Genomic DNA, 18040 nt, shown 5'->3' on the forward strand with positions numbered 1-18040 from the left:
CAACTGCTTTTTTTGCCCAGACGCCTGCATCTCCTGCTTGAGTCCTCCTGTCTCTCCCCACCCGATCCTACTGTTTCTCTTCCCGGAGATACTCTCTTTACCCCTTTCTGTTATGTGTTTTTCAGATCTCTGAACTGGAGGCGAAGCTGCAGACTTTGAAAAATTCCAACCCGACTTAAAAAGAGAGAGACAAAAAGAGAGCAGAAAAACATATAAAACCAACCAGAGCAATTAATTCTTCTTCTTCTAACTACTACTATTATTTGCAAGGGATATATTTAGAATTTTTCTGCCACTCACCCACTCTAGAGTCTTCTCCCATCCTCTGCCTGATTTCCCTTATTTCTCCAATTGGGAAATAAAACCTAGTACAGTCAGAAGAACTACTGGCAGAAGGGTAGCCAATGGCCTTGCCTTCTGTTGAATGTGGGAGAAAGAGGAAAGTGGTGAAAGGTCAGGTGGGGTGCTGAAATACAAAGTGGACTGCAGAGACACAACCCAAGGGGGGTGAATCGTTGTCAGTTTCTGTGTCCAGTGTTCGTCTTGTGTCAACTGGATGGACAGACTTTGGGGAAATGGAGGCTCCAGTCCCGTGTGTCCAACCTTATGTGTCTTCTGTCCCATCTGCCTGATGAGAACCTTGAACCAGCCAGGATGAATCAGGACTGAGATCTCATGGCTTGCCACTACTACACATGGTTTTCTCAGCCCTTCAGGTCTGCAGGCGACAAACTGGAACACAGCAGGACTCTGCTGGCAAGAAGAGAGACCAGCTCATTCATGTTGATTCCTAAATCTTTTAGGGTGGGTGGGGATGGACAGACTTTGGACTTTGGAACTGGATGATCTTGCCTTTAAAATGTTCATGTGTTGGACTTGGGAATCCATTATTCTCTGTTTAGTGCAACGGTGGGAAATACGTCTGTGATTTTATTTTTATTTTTTACCGAGGGGCCAGTAGGAGATTTTGCTGGCTTCCATCTCTGGGGACTGAAAAGAGGCTTTGACCTCCAGAAAGCCCAGGTGGCATCAGAAAAGACACTTTGGCTGACTTTACATCAGGAAAAGAACATCTGCCTCCTTTTTTTCCTCCTCGTTGCATTTTATTAATGTTGTCTTGGAAAAATGGGGCTGGGGGATAATACTCAGGAGGTTTACAAACTGGACGGGAGTTGAATATTTAAACCTAAGAGTCGGAAGCAAACATAGCAAGGTGACTGTAGCCAGGAGTTGAAGTCAGAGCTTTGAGAAAACATGGAACTGAGCAGGGAGTCCACTTTCTCCAGTGGCATCTCTCAACCTACTTGATCAAACCAGTGTCACAGTTCTGTGCCAGCTGTCGTGCATTCGATGAAAGGAAATGTGCAAAGGTACCTCCTTCTCCAAAGACTTGGCATGGGTCTGCTTGGCTCCTGTCAGCACGAGGGTGCATATGTGGAGGTGGGGATCTGAAACCAAGGGGCTGTGAAAGATAGAAACAGAATCAAAATGCATGATGAATCAATCTCTGGGGCATTGCTTGTAAGGGTTATTGCCTGGTGTTCCTTACTTTAGGTCATCACTTTCATTCCAAAACAAAACACTGAACCACTGTGGATATCCCATCACACCCACCTCGGCTTCATAAATTTCACAGATCCATTTCGGTTTTTATGTTTTGACCTGGCATTATTTACAGGTATGTTGTTCCTCTCTGATGCAGCACTATGTTGTCAGAGTTATTCTTGCAGGTGGATACTCACCCAATATCTTGACCAGCATCTCTTTTTTCCCCTTTTTCAAAAATGTGAGATAATATCAGTCCCAAAGGCACTTTAGCAGTGACTTGCAAATCTGGTGGCATAGCCTTTATAATCAGTAGTTTAAAGCAGTATTTAATATTGGCAGTAAATTTCAAAAGCCCTTGGTTTCTAAAACATCAGATTTCAGGTCCTCTTTCTTTCCACCCTACTGAGAGCAACAGTCCAGAAATGTTGCTCCTCAAAATGTACCATAACCATCATGGACCAAGGATTGATATGCCTGAAAATGAAATTATTCAGGCCCAAGTCAAAACATTATACCACAGTAAAAAAAGTTAAAAAGAGACCATAAAGCTGCATTTCCATGCTATGGCTCTCCATCGTGTTTGGAATCTGCTGACCGTGAGGCATCAATTTCATGGACAGTGCTGTGGCTGACAGCAACTTCTGGGTGCAGGGTGTAATGCTGGAATCAGGGTTTACAGAGCAAAATAGCTTATCTATGGAAAATGGCAGGATGAAGCTTTCAAGAAAGCTATACATAGGCTCCTACTTTCTCCATGTTTGGTTTCTTTGTCTCTTTAACATTGTTGCCTTCTGAACCAGACTTTTCTTTTTGACCATTGTAAATTAATCAGTCTAGAATTTGATGAAAGGGTGACAAGATAATTTTCTAAACAGCTGGTGAGAATTGCTAATCCTTGATATTTTCTTGTTTTCTCAGAATTCTGTAAAATAGGTGCATATCACCAAGAAGGAAGTTACTGAATCATATGTAAGACATTTTGACAGTATTTTTGGCACTGCTATTAACTGTGAATCTAAAGCTCTTGTTGCGTATCTTCCAGGGAAAATGGAAGCAAATGTGTATATTGTAAAGTGATTGCTGGAAAAGTCACTTTTTCCCCTCAAAAGGAGCCAAAATAATGTTGTTTGAAAATACTGTAAATTATTATTAGTAGCATTAGTATTATTTAAAAGCAGTATTCTGTCAAGAAAGAACCTACTTTTGGCTTTCGTTTGTAAACTGGAAATTGTTGCGAGAGTGGAAATGCCTATCGCTTCCCCCCTCCTTCCCTCCCATGGCTTTTACTTGGGGAGGAAAGGGGCTATTTCCCTCCATTTAACTTAATATTCTTCTTGTTCTTTTATTTTTGGGGGTATAATATTGGCTGCTGCAGAGAACAGATATCCCCTCATAATCATAATATTTCTTGCTGTGATTCTGACACCTGCTTCAGGGCCTATCAATAGATTGGGAGGTATTTGAAAAGGTGGACCATCTTTCTCCCATTCTTCCAGTCCTTTCCCCAAAACATTCAGACCAAAAATAAGGATATATAAATTCTCCAAGGGTAAATTCACACATAACTCTGTAACTTGGCATTCCCTGTTCATTTCACCAGGTTGGATGGATTAAGAGGCAATGAAAACTGTCAACCATTTTTCATACATGGCGATGATGTACAGGGTGCAAACCTATGACCACAGGTCAGCTATCCATCTGATACCTCTGTAACTATCTTTATGCTCCAAGAGCAGCTAAAGATGGAACAAATGGTAGCTTGTTTTCAGGGCATGCGTAGGAATGAAGTGTAGCTTCTACTCCACATATCTGATGGTCATCCAGAATTAAAATGTGAGATGTTTTGCTCAAGACCGTTTGTTCTCAAGCTGGAAAATCTGTTTGCAGTTGTCAGATTGTATGTGCCATCACAGATATATAGTGTTTAGAAACTCACACTTCAGGAGGTAAGCACATCAATGCCCATAAATACACACCTTGGATATGAATTGCTGAACTCTGTGGATTGGAAAGGAGGAATGTATGGTCTTGGTTTGCCATATTCATTTTCTAATGTGCTGTTATACCCACAGAATGCAGAAGTTCCTGGCTGCTGTCAGTAGCCAGAGATGCAGGAAGGGTGTGGATGACATTGTGGAAATCTCCTTTCCCCAGAAAGATGTCCATAAAAGAAACCCAGATTACCTTAACAAAGACAGCATCCCAGGTTATAGCCAATGGAATAGCTTTGCACCGAAGCAGTGGTGCCAGAGACGTACAATGTACTGTAAACAGTAACTGTGTGCCAGGTCAGAAGGTTTTTTAAAAAATGCAGAGGAAGATAACGTTCTGCCGAAAAGTGTTTTAAAAGAAATCATCTTAAATGTTTAGTTTGATTTCCTTTACACAGGTATAAATGTGTATGTATATAATATATATATATCTGTATGTATGTATGTACGTATTGTTCCTGGTTTTGTATTCCGATTGTCCTATCATCCAATCATATCAGATAAATTGCAGGTCTTTGTTTCCACCCTGTTCAGTTTTTCCAACATTGCTCTGTTCTCCTGAGCGAAAGGCACTTTGCATGGATATCCACTGTTGCTGTTGTTTGGGATCTTCTTCACGGCAGCCCTTACAGAAGGGCAGGGAGTTAATTTTGGATGGATGGATGGATGGCTAGGATGTAACCGGTCAGTGAGGATTCAAATATAAAAGTCCTCTTTTCATGGTGATGTTGACTGGTTTTTATTATTATTTTAAAAGAACACTTCGAGTCATCACCAACCATTCGATAAAACAATGGAAAGGAGATATTTCATGCATTGATTTGGTGTTCTAGAATTAACACTGGTCACTGGTCCGTAGTGTGTACGGTAATGTAGCACAAAATAACATCAATTTGCCTTTTGTATGCAATGTGGGGTTTGGGGGAAAAGGTTCCAAACCTCTCACACCCCAGCTTTACATTAAGCTACTTTGTGTTGGTTTTATAGTTTGTGGAACAAAGGTATTATCACAGTAGAAGTAGGTCAGTGTAGCAGATGAAGAGGACTTTTTTCTGCTCCTGAGGCTCTCTTATGGCTGCATGGACTGGCAAAACAGTATGTAAAAAAAAAAACAGGCAAAAAGTCCACTTCTGGTTTTGGAAAATGTATGTGAACCATTTTTCTCCCCATATTAAATAGTACAGACAACCCTGCAAGCTATGGGGAAGGAACATTGCTGCCGTATATGTTCCCAACATTTTACAGATTAAAACAAAGACCTGTTGGGCCCAGTGCTATCCTAATGACATCAAATAATATACAACTTTTAAAAGTACAGTATACACTTTCCAATATGAACATTGGAGCCTCCAGTGGCACAGTGGATTAAACCCTTGTCCTGACAGGACTGATGACTTGAAGTTTGGGTTGCTGATCTGAAGGTTGCAGGTTCAAATCCAACCTGGGAAGAACGTGAATAAGCTCCCTCTTATCGGTTCCCGCTCCATGCGGGGACATGAGAGAAGCCTCCCACAAGGATGGTAAAAACATTTTAAAATCTGGGCATCCCCTCGGCAACATCCTTGCAGACGGCCAATTCTCACACACCAGAAGTGACTTGCAGTTTCTTAAGTCACCCCTGACACGGAAAAAAAAACAAACATTAAAAGGTATTCTATCAATTGGCTCTTTAAAATTACAGTAGCAGTGACAATCCCCGTAGGCATGAAAACAATGTCTCATTTGCATTATCCCAAACTATTTCCATTCTCATTTCTAGCCTCTGCTGTGGCCTTTACAAATTTAGCTTGGATTTTTTGGGCTGCAACTGCAAATGTGGCAACCTTTAATATTTTTGGAATAATCCACTAACAGGTCACAGATAACTGCTGACTGTTGCCATGTTGCCCTTTCTTCCAAAAGGACTCCCAAAAGATTATTTCTAGGGTCATTATACAAAGGGCAATGTAACAGGTAAAGTATTAAATCTTCTCTTTCTCCTGACCCACAAATACAAAGTCGTTGGGCATACGGGATCCATCTATATCTCCTCTCTAAGCAGCCTGATAGCATTGTTTGGAAGCGCAGAGCTGTAAATGCTTTCCTGAGGGTTACGGACGTTAAGTCTTGATACTGTTAGCAATATTGGTCACTCTTTAATAGGGGATACCAAGTAGTGAAACCCTGCTGTTTGCTAGCCTGCAAGTTGTCAGATGCATCCATCAAAGATTTTATCTTTAACTGCCTTCTTGTCCAACTGCAAGAGTTATTGTTGATGACCCATCAAAATACTGAAACCAATATTGAGCCCAGCCTCCCCGCTTATCTTGCTTGCCAAGCAATATCAGATGATGGTCAAAATGGCAAAAGATACCAGTAAGGAAGAATATGCAAGCTTGGAGGGGCTGCAACAGTTTGCATTTGGCTGAGCCTACTGGGAAAGACAAGATTCTTGCTTGAATTAATGGAGTGGAAATGGGCTTTGCACTTTGAGCCCAATAACTGAAGTAAGCTGAGGACAAAAGGAAACTAGGAGGAGCAGAGAGGAATTAGGACATTTTAAAAGCAGATGATCAAGTAGGATGAAAGGATTAAATAATATTGTTAATTCCAAATGGGAGAATCAATTCATACTGTTTTTTCAACAGTTTTTTTTAAGTTGTCCTAGGAATCTGGAGGGCCAAGTGCCACAAAGACATCCCTGGGGGCCACACTTCACTCCTATATCTACTAGGCAGATTCAAATGCATGAAATGAAAAGGGAGGTCAATCCAAGTAAAGCACCTTAAGAGGAAGCTAGCCTTTTGACAGAGTCCAATAATGCAATGCAAGTCTCCAATTACATTAAAAACACTTTTTATTGAAAGAAACTAAGCAAAGATAAATGTAACATCATGCATGTAAAACTGAATATATTCAACCCTGAATGCAACTAGGGAATATTGGTACACATCTGTTTCAACAAATAGTCTTTTATCAAGTTCATAGGATTAATTCCAATTCCTAAGGGGAATGCTTTTCTGCTGAAATCCAGTTATATTGGGGTCAAACTACATGCTACATTGAACATGTCGCCTGCAGCTAAAGATAACCTTTTTTTGAAAGAACTGTAAGGTAAGTAAATGCCTGTGTCCCCGATCTGGACTGGAGCATTAAGCATGGGTGGCTCTCATCTGCTTCAGACTGAAAAATCCCACATGGGGGCAAGGGGGGGGGGTTAATAAAATTTGGCACCAATTATAAATGTATATGGTTCTTCCTCCCACCCTTTTCATTATAATAACTATGTGTCGCACCTCAGGTTAGTTTCACCTTGCTGAACACACCAGGCTGTACACAGGTTGAAGTCTTTTGTAGTTTATTAGGAAATGGGAAATAAATAGTTCTTAAAAAGCAAAAGTAAAGATCCAAAAGATTGTTGCAAAACCAAGAAACATTAGGCATAAAACAAGGTTCCATTAATACATGACATAGTCACATGAACTTGAATACACAAAGCTGCAAGATATTCTGAGAGCAAGAGCTGCTTCTAACTCAAACGAGACGTTGCTTTTGACAAAGATTTCTCTCTCAGCACACCCTTTAATATTCCCTGCATAGTATGAACACATTTCTTTGGCCTCTGACTTCTTTCTTGTTTGCTATTCTGACACTCTGAAATTCCAAATGGCCAGCTCGATCCAGAGATGCCGTTTCATCATGGCCAGACAACTCGTTAGCAGCAGCCTCTGTCTGCATGCTATCTAACTGGGAGCAGTCCTCCCTTTGCACCTGGCTAGCTTCGGTATCATCTCCAGTATCATCCCTGCCATGGGAATGCCTCCCTGCTCCTCATCTCTTACAGCAGGGACACTCTGAACCTGAATCTCATAATTCCCATCAGTCATCTTGAACCTGAATCCCATCATCTTGAACATCTGAAACCTGAATCCCACAATCCCCATCAGAGTCATTCTGAGACTCCAGATGAGTCACAACACTATGTGGAAAGGGGGAGATTTAAAAAGATTTAAAGGCATACTAACAGGAGAGGAATTCTAGGTCCTCCAGCATAACTGAAAGAAGTTGAACATGGAATCAAATAAACCTAAAGATAATCAAATCCATAAAAATGAAACCCACAAATGTGGAGGGCCAACTGTACAGATACTTTATTTCTCTGCATGAGGAAGAGGGTGTCATTAAACAGTTGCTAAAAAGAGGTTACTGAGGATCTTGGCACATTCATAATGTGAAAATAAATGTAAGCTAATCCTCACACACAGACATACAGGACAATGGACCCTTAGTATCTGTTGGGGTTTTGTTTTAGAACATCCACTTTAAAAATGAATACAGGATGCATTCAAGGAACAGCCCACATTGCAAGCCACACTTCCTTCTATAGCCATTTTCATTCTCTTTCATTGTTTGTTGCTGTGTGCCCTCAAGTCATTTCCAAGTTATGACAACCTTAAGGTGCCTCTATTGTAGGGTTTTATTGGCAAAATTTGTTGGAGCCACTGTTTTCCTCTGAGAGCCCAAGATCATTCAATAGGTTTCCATGGACTATCACCTACAGAGACGTACACAGGCATATGGTTATGAATGGTGGTAAAAAGGTTTCCTTTAATGCTATATCACAACTTGGATCATAACAGCAAGGTGCAAATCAACACAATCCACCTCTAAGGCAATTTGCTATCCAGTCAGAAATGCTTCTCTGTAAACATGAGATCCAATTTTCAGGAGCTGTCCATTCAGCACCCTGTACGTCCTTCCCTTCCCTCACAACTTGATTTTTTTATTTCAGTGACTCCAGAAAAAAATGATAACCACCTTAATTTAATCCAGCTGTGGAGGAGATGAGAAAAGATCATTGAAGAGTCAGGGAAAGTATTTGGAAGGATTCATTTATGTAAGGGCACTGGTAGGAAGAAATCCAGCTCATCTGAAATGTGATTTTGGAGAGTCTTACAGAATGGACAGCTAGCAAAAGGCAAATGTATGGGCCCAAAAGTAAGTTAGGCCTGAATTTTCCCTGGAAGCTAAGATGACTAAACTGAAGCAGTTGTACTTTGAACATATCATGAGATGACAGAACTCCCTGGGAAAAAATGACAATGCTCAAGATAAGTGAACGCAATAAGAACAGAGGAAGAAAGTACCACAGGTGAGTTAATTCATTAAAGCAGTGTTTCTCAAACTGTGCTCTCCGGGTGTTTAGGATTTCAGCTCCCAGAAATCCCAGTCAGCATATCAGCTATTATAAATTGTGGGAACTGAAGTCCAAAACACCTGGAGGAGCAGAGTTTGAGAAACACTGCAATAAAGAAACATATAGCAGAGTTTGTAAGATCTCAGAAGAGAGGTTGATGACTAAGGCTCTTGGAAGTCTTTCATTCATAAGGGTTGAAGTTGGCTTTGTTCCAAATTAAAATTGTGAGAGTATCTATGAGTGTTCATATACAGGATCCCAACATTCCTTTACTTCAAAAAGAATCTGGATGAGCTGAAAGGTCTCTTCACATTTCTGATTTGTTCAGACTAAACATCCATGCCGCCTTTTACACCGTGCCTCTAGTACAAGGGGTTTTTAAAAAGCCACACTCTATAGACTAGTCTAACTAAGTACTTAATAGGAAGTCAGTAGGAACTGATCTTCTTGACCAATCGCACTATCTGATAAGAATAGCTTAGGCCAGCCTTACCCAGTCTGACACTATTTCCATCTGTCATGCTTTTTGAACGTGTTGAGTATGGATGATGGGGTTTCAGTCCCACCCTTTTCATAGTGGCCAATATATTTTATTTGCAAATCCAGCCTGAACTGTCCCTAAAAGACAAAATGACTACAATTGAGGCTGTCATGAGTTGACCATATCAGGTGAAGACATGATCCACTGGAAAAATAATAGTGATTGGTGAGATAGATAGTCATAGAAAAAGATGAAATTTGCATTACAGATGGAAGACTCAAGCAAGAAAGTCACAGCCCCGAGTCTGTAAGACTTGAGTAGGGCTGTTGAGGACAGAGTGATTTGGAGATCTCTCATAAATCAAAGTTCATTTGATATTCGTTAACATGTTTATTCCTTGAGAACCAGTACATTTTCAGAGTGGGACCAGGACTCTAGGATACCAAGGTTCAAGTCCCCATTCAGCCATGGAAACCCTTTGGGTGATCTTTGGCAGGTCACACTCTCTCGGCCTCAGAGTGCAAACTCCTCTGAGTCAATCTTGCTGAGAAGAGATACCCCCTGTGAGAAGTCAGAGTTGACTAACAACAGCAATATAAATGTTGGAAACATTCATTAAAAGTCAAGGTGCATCTGTGGTGTAGAAGCAATGCAGTTTGGCACCACTTTCACTGCCATATCTCAATACTATGGAATCATGAGAGTTGTCATTTTTATTTAGAGTCTTTTGCTTTCACTGCCCTAGAGTGCTGGTGCCCCATTGAAGTACAACTCCCACAATTCCATAACATTGAAACATGGCTGTTAAAGTGGTGCCAAATTGCATGAATTCCAGTGTGGATGCACCCTTATGTGGGCAGTGTGCATACCCCCACTTCCATACTTAGACTGAACATTTCTTGCTGTGCCTCAGACTGAAGAATAATTTTACAATGTCATTTCTATATGGATATTTGTTCTGTTCTTATTACTCCCATTGAGTAATATACCAGGCAGAAATGAAGAATATTATTTAAAACATCTTATTATAGAGGATAGGGATCCATTGCTCACTTGCGAAGGTAGACTCATAGCACTATAGAGTTGTAAGAGACCACAAGAGCCATCCAGTTGAATCGCATTCTGCCAGGCAGGAACACACAATCAATCAAAACCTCCAAGACATTGGGATGTGCTGTGGGCTCACACTGAGATGTAGTGTGGGCTTGCATTAGGATGTGATTTGGGCTTTTAGAGGTGAGGTGGCCTTCATTGGGATGTGAAAGCTTGCATTGGGATGTGAGGTGGGTCTGCATTGAGATGTGGTATGGGCTTGCATTGAGATGTAGGGTGGACTTGCATTGAGATGTAGGATGGGCTTGTGTTGAGATGTAGGGCGCTGTTGCGTTGAGATGTGGGGTGGGCTTGCATTGGGATGTGAGGTGGGCTTACAGTGAGATATGAGGCGGGCGTGCATTGGGACATGAGGGTTAGGGTTAGGGTTGCTTTGAGATGTAGGGTGATGCTGTGTTGTGATGTGTGGTGGGCTAGCATTGGGATGTGAGGCGAGTTTGTATTCGGATGTGAGATGAGCTTGCCCTTTAATGTGAAGTGGGTTTGCATTGAGATGTGACTGGGCTTGCATTAAGATGTAGGGTGGCTTGCATTGGGATGTAAGGTGGTGGGCTTGCATTGGGGTGTGGGGCAGGCTTGCATTGGGATATGAGGAGGGCTTGCATTAAGACATGAAATGGGCTTGCATTGCGATGTAGGGCGGGCTTGCATTGGGATGTGAGACAGGCTTGAATTGAGATGTAGAGTGGGCTTGTGTTGAGATGTAGGGTGGTGTTGCATTGAGATGTGTGGTGGGCTTACATTGGGATGTGAGGCGAGTTTGCATTCGGATGTGAGATGAGCTTGCCCTGAGATGTGAAGTGGGTTTGCATTAAGATGTGACTGGGCTTGCATTAAGATGTAGGGTGGCTTGCATTGGGATGTAAGGTGGTGGGCTTGCATTGGGGTGTGGGGCAGGCTTGCATTGGGATATGAGGCGGGCTTGCATTAATACATGAAGTGGGCTTGCATTGCGATGTAGGGCGGGCTTGCATTGGGATGTGGGGCGGGCTTGCATTGAGATGTGAGGTGGGCTTTTATTGAGATGTAGGGTGGGCTAGATGTGAGAGTTCTTTCCCCTTCAGTGGCAAAGCCTTCTTCCTTCCCTCTCTCTCCCTCCTCCTCTTGCAAGCTGTGCTGCTCCTTTCCCTTTCCGCTTTCCATCCGCGGGGCTCCTGGGGATTTTCGCAGAGCAGCCCAGCCAAGGCAGAGCATCTGGGAGGGGATTTCAGGAGATCAGCTCCGCGCGGCTTCCGGGCTCCAGGTTCCCTCCGCCCTTTGCTGACCCTCCTTCCACCAATCCTCGCCGTGACTCTTTCAGGGGTCGGGGGGTTTTGAGAGAGAGAGGGAGGGAGGGAGGGGGCAAAACATCTTCCCCGCAGAGCTGCCCATCTTCTCTACTAAAGGCTGGGGCCCGGCTTGGCGGTCCTGCCTCTTCTCTGCCCAAGGATGCTTTGATTTTTATTTTTGGATGCTAAGACCCGAAGGACCAGAGAAGCAGCAGCAGCAGCAAAAGAATATAAAAAACGGGGGGCTCATTTTGGCGAAACCATGGGGGGAAAGGAAGATGGCCCTGGAAGGCAAGCACAGCGGGTCCTAGAAGAGAATTAGGAGGCTGGTCGAGGATGCCTCCCTGCATCAGGTAAGACTCTCTGATGGAGCAGCTCTCTCCTGTTTTGTTTACAGTGCATGGGCTTCTTGGGCAAATCTATTCCACTCCACACTTTTGGGGGATCTTAGGTATTGTCCCCCTTTAATATAAAGGGGCTGAATTGGAACACAGGCTCCAAGCTCCATCGCTGGCACCTTCTTTTTCCCAGTGCCAAGCATTTCCCGAGATCTTCTTGTGCTTTCTTTGCCTGGAAGCCGAGCCATGACAGTGTGATTTGCGATTTCCTTCCCACACACACAATCCATTGATTTTATGTCCCTCTCTGACCCTTTTCAATCCCCCTTTCTCCCCTTTTCCTTGCCTCTGTTCTTCCAACCTGGGGAAAAAGTCTAGTTGTGTGGTTTGTCTTCAGACCTCGAAACAGAGGAGATTTCAAATGATCGCCAATCATTCCCAAATAAATAATAAATGGGTGTGCGGTATAGCAGAGCCAGCAAAGGTGGGGAGATGTATACGTTGCATCCCTGGGAGTGTCCACTGTCCATGGCTCTGCAGATTGGGATCTTTTTAAAATTCCTCATTCCACATTTGCAGTTCTTATCTCTTTTGGGCTGGCTTGCTATCCAGGCCCTTTGAGGTCCAGTTCCCTTGAAACGTGGAGAATGTTTTGAACAAGTTGCTTCCTTCTCTTTCTGGATCTCCATGAATGATTTCCCTTCTCCGTCTTTAGTCTACTGTTCCATCTCTAATAATAATAAGATGCTTCATTGTGTGGTCGAAGGCTTTCATGACCGGAATCACTGGGTTGCTGTGAGTTTTCTGGACTATATGGCTATGTTCCAGAAGCATTCTCTCCTGACATTTTGCCCACAACTATGGCAGGCATCCTCAGAGGCTGTAAGGTATGTTGGAAACTAGTCAAGTGGGGCTTATAGATCTGTGTAATGTCCAGGGTGAGGGAAAGAACTCTTGTCTGTTTGAGGAAAGTGTGAATGTTGCAATTAATCACCTTTATAAGCATTAAAAAGCCTTGTAGCTTCAAGGCCTGGCTACTTCCTTCCTGTGAGAATCCTTTGTTGGAAGTTGTTAGCTGGCCCTGATTCTCCTAGGCAAGAAGCAGACAGACTTTGGAACTGCAAGGCTATTCAATGCTAATCAAGCTGGCCAGTTCCAACATTCACACTTGCCTCAAACAGACAAGAGTTCTTTCTCCCACCCTAGACATTCCACAGATATATAAACCTCCCTTCCTAGTTTCCAACAGACCTCACAACCTCTGAGGATGCCTGCCATGGATGTGGGTGAAATGTTAGGAGATAATGCTTCTGGAATATGGCCATACAGCCCGGCAAACTCACAGCAACCCAATAAGATGCTTGTTTATATGGATTTTATACCACTCCAAGCATGTTGAGTCAGCCATGAGGCCCATTAAATTGAGTGGAGCTTTCTCTATCCTACATCAGACACAGATGTGCTTAAGATTGCAGTGTTATTTATTCAATTTCCCTTCCGAGCCACTTGTGATAGCTATTCCAGCAGTGTTTTACAACCTCAGGCTTTCTCTCTCTCTCCTTTTGGCCCCAGTTCTGTTGTCTTGTTCCAGCACAAAAGATATTGACTGGCTAGTTGAGTTTCTACATATGTGGCCACAATGAGTTCAGAGTTGAGGAAACCATAGTGTGGTGGCTACTGCTTTTGGCTTGCAAGTGGGAAAACCCATATTTAGATCCCTGTTCTTTGGTGGGATTCACTTGGTGGCCTTCTCTCTCTTAGCTGAATCAGCCATACACCCTTGCTTTAAGGCTGTACTGCTGCTCTGAGTTAGTGGAAGGGTGGGGTTGAGAAATGCAACACACAGTTGGGTGTTTAGCTTGGACAGCAGTTCGCTTTCCTTGTATTTTGGTGACTAGTTGATGTGTTCTAGAACGAGAGAGGGATGTCTTCAAAGTTGGCCCATTGTTCCTATTTTTTCTTGCCTTTGACTGAGCAGAATATTTAGATCTCATATACCCATGGAGTATTTTGTAGTTTTAAAGTCTGTGGTTGATTGATTTGTATGTCTTGTGTACTTATGTTCATTATAGTGTTACGTTTTAGTTGTATGGTTTTTAAGTGTTGTATGGTTTCCTTTGCTCTGTTGGAAACTGCCCTGAGTCCCTTGAGGAGATAGGGTGGTATATAAATAAAGATTATTATTATTATTATTATTATTATTATTATTATTATTATTATTACCCAATTCCCCTTCTCTTTTCATCCTTTATTTTGGTTCACTTTCTACCAACCCTTTTCCAAATCTCCCTCATTACCTTTCTGTAACCAAATGCACAAATATCACCACTAGCATTCTCACAATGTCTTTTCCTGTCTGATTTTCAATTTTTTTTGCATTCCTCCTTATTTCTCACTCTCTTTTAACATAGGGCCATTCCACACAGCCCTATATCCCAGAATTTCAAGGCAGAAAATCCCCAAACATCTGCTTTGAACTGGGTTATCTGAGTCCCCACTGTCATATATTCCAGTTCAAAGCAGATAATGTGGGATTTTCTGCCTTGGTATTCTGGGATATAGGGCTGTGTGGAAGGGCCCATAGTCCGTTATGTATTCTATCTTGATTGTGTCTTCCTGCATGGCGGAATGGGGTTGGTCTAGATGGCACTTGTAGTCTCTTTCAACTCTGGCCCCTTCCACACAACTGTATAAAATACACATTGAACTAAATGATATGGCAGCGTAGACTCAGTTAGTTCAAAGCATATATTGTGGATTATCTGCCTTGATATTCTGTATTATATGTCTGTGTGGAAGGGCCCTCTGTGCATCTATGTCAGATGCTTGGGGAATGTTGAAAGCATGGGAAAAAGATGATCAGAAAAAGTCTCCACTTCTAGACTGCTAATATGGCCACTCTGATCCAGCTGACAAGCAGAAGAAAGCTTCCATAGGCACATCTAGTCCCAAGGGTGCCTGCTAGAAGATTCTTGTCACATGGGAGGAAAATGTTTTTTTCACTAAGAATAAGATAATGCAATGCACATACAACTCCTGGCATATTCCCTTTAACACAGTGGTTCTCAACCTTCCTAATGCCGCAAACTCTTAATACAGTCCCTCATGTTGTAGTGATCCCCAACCATAAAATTATATTCGTTGCTACTTCATAATTGTAATTTTGCTACTATTATAAATTGTAATGTAAATATCTGATATGCAGAATGTATTTTCATTCAACGGACCAAGTTTGGCACAAATGCCTGATATGCCCAAATTTGAATACCAGTGGGATTAGGGGAGGAATAATTTTGTCATTTGGGAGTTGTAGTTGCTGGGATTTATAATTTACCTACAATCAAAGAGCATTCTGAACTCCACCAACAATGGAATGAAACCAAACTTGGCACACAGAACTCCCATGACCAACAGAAAATACTGGAAGGGTTTGGTGAGCATTGATCTTGAGTTTTGGAGTTGTAGTTCACCTACAGTCAGAGAGCACTGTGGACTCAAAAAATGATAGATCTGGACCAAACTTAGCACAAATACTCAATATGCCCAAATGTGAACCCTGGTGGAGTTTGGGGAAAATCGATCTTAACATTTGGGAGTTGGAGTTGCTGGGATTTATAGTTCACCTACAATCAAAGAACCCCTTGAACCACATCAATGATAGAATTGGGCCAAACTTCTCACACAGAACCCCCACGACCTACAGAAAATAATAGTCTTTGGTGACCTCTCTGACACACCCCTCATGACCCCCCCCCCAGGGGTCCCGACCTCCAGATTGAGAAAGGCTGCTTTAGCAGGATTGGACAAAATGCTATCTTTCCCCACCCTCCACAACTTTGATACCACTTTATCTGCCCTGGCTCAAGGCTATGGAATCACAGGATTTGTAGTTTGGGGCCACATCAGCACTCTTTGACAGAGGAGGCTAAAGACCTTTTAAAACTTCAACTCCCGGGATTCCATAGTGTTGAACCATGGCAGTCAAAGTAGTGTCAAACTGCAATAATTCCACAATGTAGCTGCACCCTAGATTGATCTTGATATTAGCATTCAGACCCAGGATGCTCAGTTAGAAAGATCCTACTGTGTTTGTTTCTGTTTTTTAAACTATTTTGAGACTTTGCCTTTTCAACCCATCTCCATACCACACAAAAACAAATGAACAGCCAGAGCTCCTTTTTTTATGGTGGTTTTGTTTTCTCCTGCCAGTATCCCTCTTTCTGTATTTACTGTTCTCCCCAAACCTCTTTCTGTAGCCCCCTTCATTCTTTCTCATCTAGACGTTGGGTCATCTTATTTTCCTGGCAGGTAGGCCCAAGCAATAGTGAGCTGTCAACGAAGATGTATGGGGCTTTTCTCCCCCTTTCCCTCGCTCTCTCCTTCTGCCAGACTCATTTGATCTCTGGCTTTTCCCATCAGCCTTAGGAAATGCACTTAGCTTTTGTGTCAAGCCAGGAGGTGGGGTTAGATGTGGAGGATTGCTTCCACCTCCTTCACACACATACACACACATTTAGATAGACAAATGGACACACAGGCTGGGCGATGTCTGAGTGGTGGGTTAGGCAGGTCTCGGCTGGTCCCAAGGAGGATGCCCCTGCTGAGTGACGGATTATTTCAATGCAAGGATATAATCGGAAAATACTTGCAATTCAGGGAGAGAAGCCATGGGTGTCATTAAGACTCAAATCTATTTTGTTAATACATTTGCATGGTGTTTGCCTTCTTTCTTCCTCACCAACCTTTCCATCAAACTAGCACCTGAAATTGAGATGAAAATACAGTGAGAGCATTTAGGATGGATAGAAGGAATAATGTTTTGTGTTATTTGAATTCTTAAGGAATGGCAGTTTAATTTTTTTTTGAACCTTCTGGTTTTCCTGATTTTTTAAAAAATTATTATTAAAGCTCCTGATCCAGCTTTGCTTTTAATGTACAAACCGGGAACTGCAAAACTTGCACCCACTGTATTATTTACCTCCATCTGACAGAATATGTCCTTTGTAGGCATTTTCTAGGACCTTCGGGCAATTCTGCGTTATGCTACTGCCAGAAGTTATCCATAGAATTATGCTGTTTCTATAGGCATTTCCTAGGTACTCCAGTGTGACTCTATGACATGCTTCCACTGGAAGTCATTCATTCAGTAGGTTGCTGTGAGTTTTCCGGGCTGTATGGCCATGTTCCAGAAGCATTCTCGCCTGACATTTCATCCACATCTATGGCAGGCATCTTGAGAGGTTTTGAGGTATATTGGAAACTAGGCAAGTGGGGTTTATATATCTGTGTAAGGTCCAGAGTGGGAGAAAGAACTCTTGTTCTACAAATCCTGTTTGAGTCAAGTGTGAATGTAGCAACCAGCCAGCTTGATTAACATTGAATAGCCTGGCAGTTTCAAAGCCTGGCTGCTTCCTGCCTGGGGAAATCCTTTGTTGGGAGGTGTTAGCTGGCTCTGATTGACTCATGTCTGGAATTCCCCTGTTTTCAGAGTGTTGTTCTTTATTTACGGTCCTGATTTTAGAGGGTTTTTTTTAATACTGGTAGCTAGATTTTGTTCGTTTTCATGGTTTCCTCCCTTCTGTAGAAATTGTCCACATGCTTGTGGATTTCAGTGGTTCCTCTGTATAGACTGACAAGGTGGTTGTTAGAGTGGTCCAGCATTTCTGTGTTCTCAAATGATATGCTGTGCCCAGGTTGATTCATCAAGTGTTCTGCTATGGCTGACTTCTCTAGCTGAGTTAGTCTGCAACGCCTTTCATGTTCCTTGATTTGTGTCTGGACAATGCTGCGTTTGGTGGTCCCAGTGTAGACGGCTGCATGGTATATGGTAGACTCCTCCAGAGGTGAGCAGATTCCTCTTGTCCTTTGCTGAACATAGCATTTTCTTAGTGGGTCTGTAAATAGTTTGTAGATTGTGTTTCATTGGCTTCCCTGTGCGGTCAGTGGTTCCCTTGATGTATGTATGGTAAGAACACTTTTCCTCTGGGTCTTCCACAGATATAAACCTCCCTTGCCTAGTTTCCAATATACCTCACAACCTCTGAGGATGCCCGCAAAATGTCAGGAGAGAATGCTTCTGGAACATGGCCATAGAGCCCAGAATACTCACAGTGATTTCAGCCATG

General features: G+C 42.5%; 1 protein-coding gene across 1 annotated transcript in view; it reads left to right on the forward strand.

Annotated features, from left to right (window-relative positions):
- Positions 1-18040, forward strand: part of ppp1r9b (protein phosphatase 1 regulatory subunit 9B) — a 127768-nt gene that overhangs the window by 85857 nt on the left and 23871 nt on the right. Inside the window, exon 10 of the mRNA XM_062957162.1 lies at positions 126-176. Within this exon, the coding sequence (XP_062813232.1) occupies positions 126-176 (51 nt within the window). The remainder of the gene's footprint in view (positions 1-125; positions 177-18040) is intronic.

The sequence above is a fragment of the Anolis carolinensis genome, chromosome 6, assembly GCF_035594765.1.
Source record: "Anolis carolinensis isolate JA03-04 chromosome 6, rAnoCar3.1.pri, whole genome shotgun sequence".
NCBI lineage: Eukaryota > Metazoa > Chordata > Lepidosauria > Squamata > Dactyloidae > Anolis > Anolis carolinensis.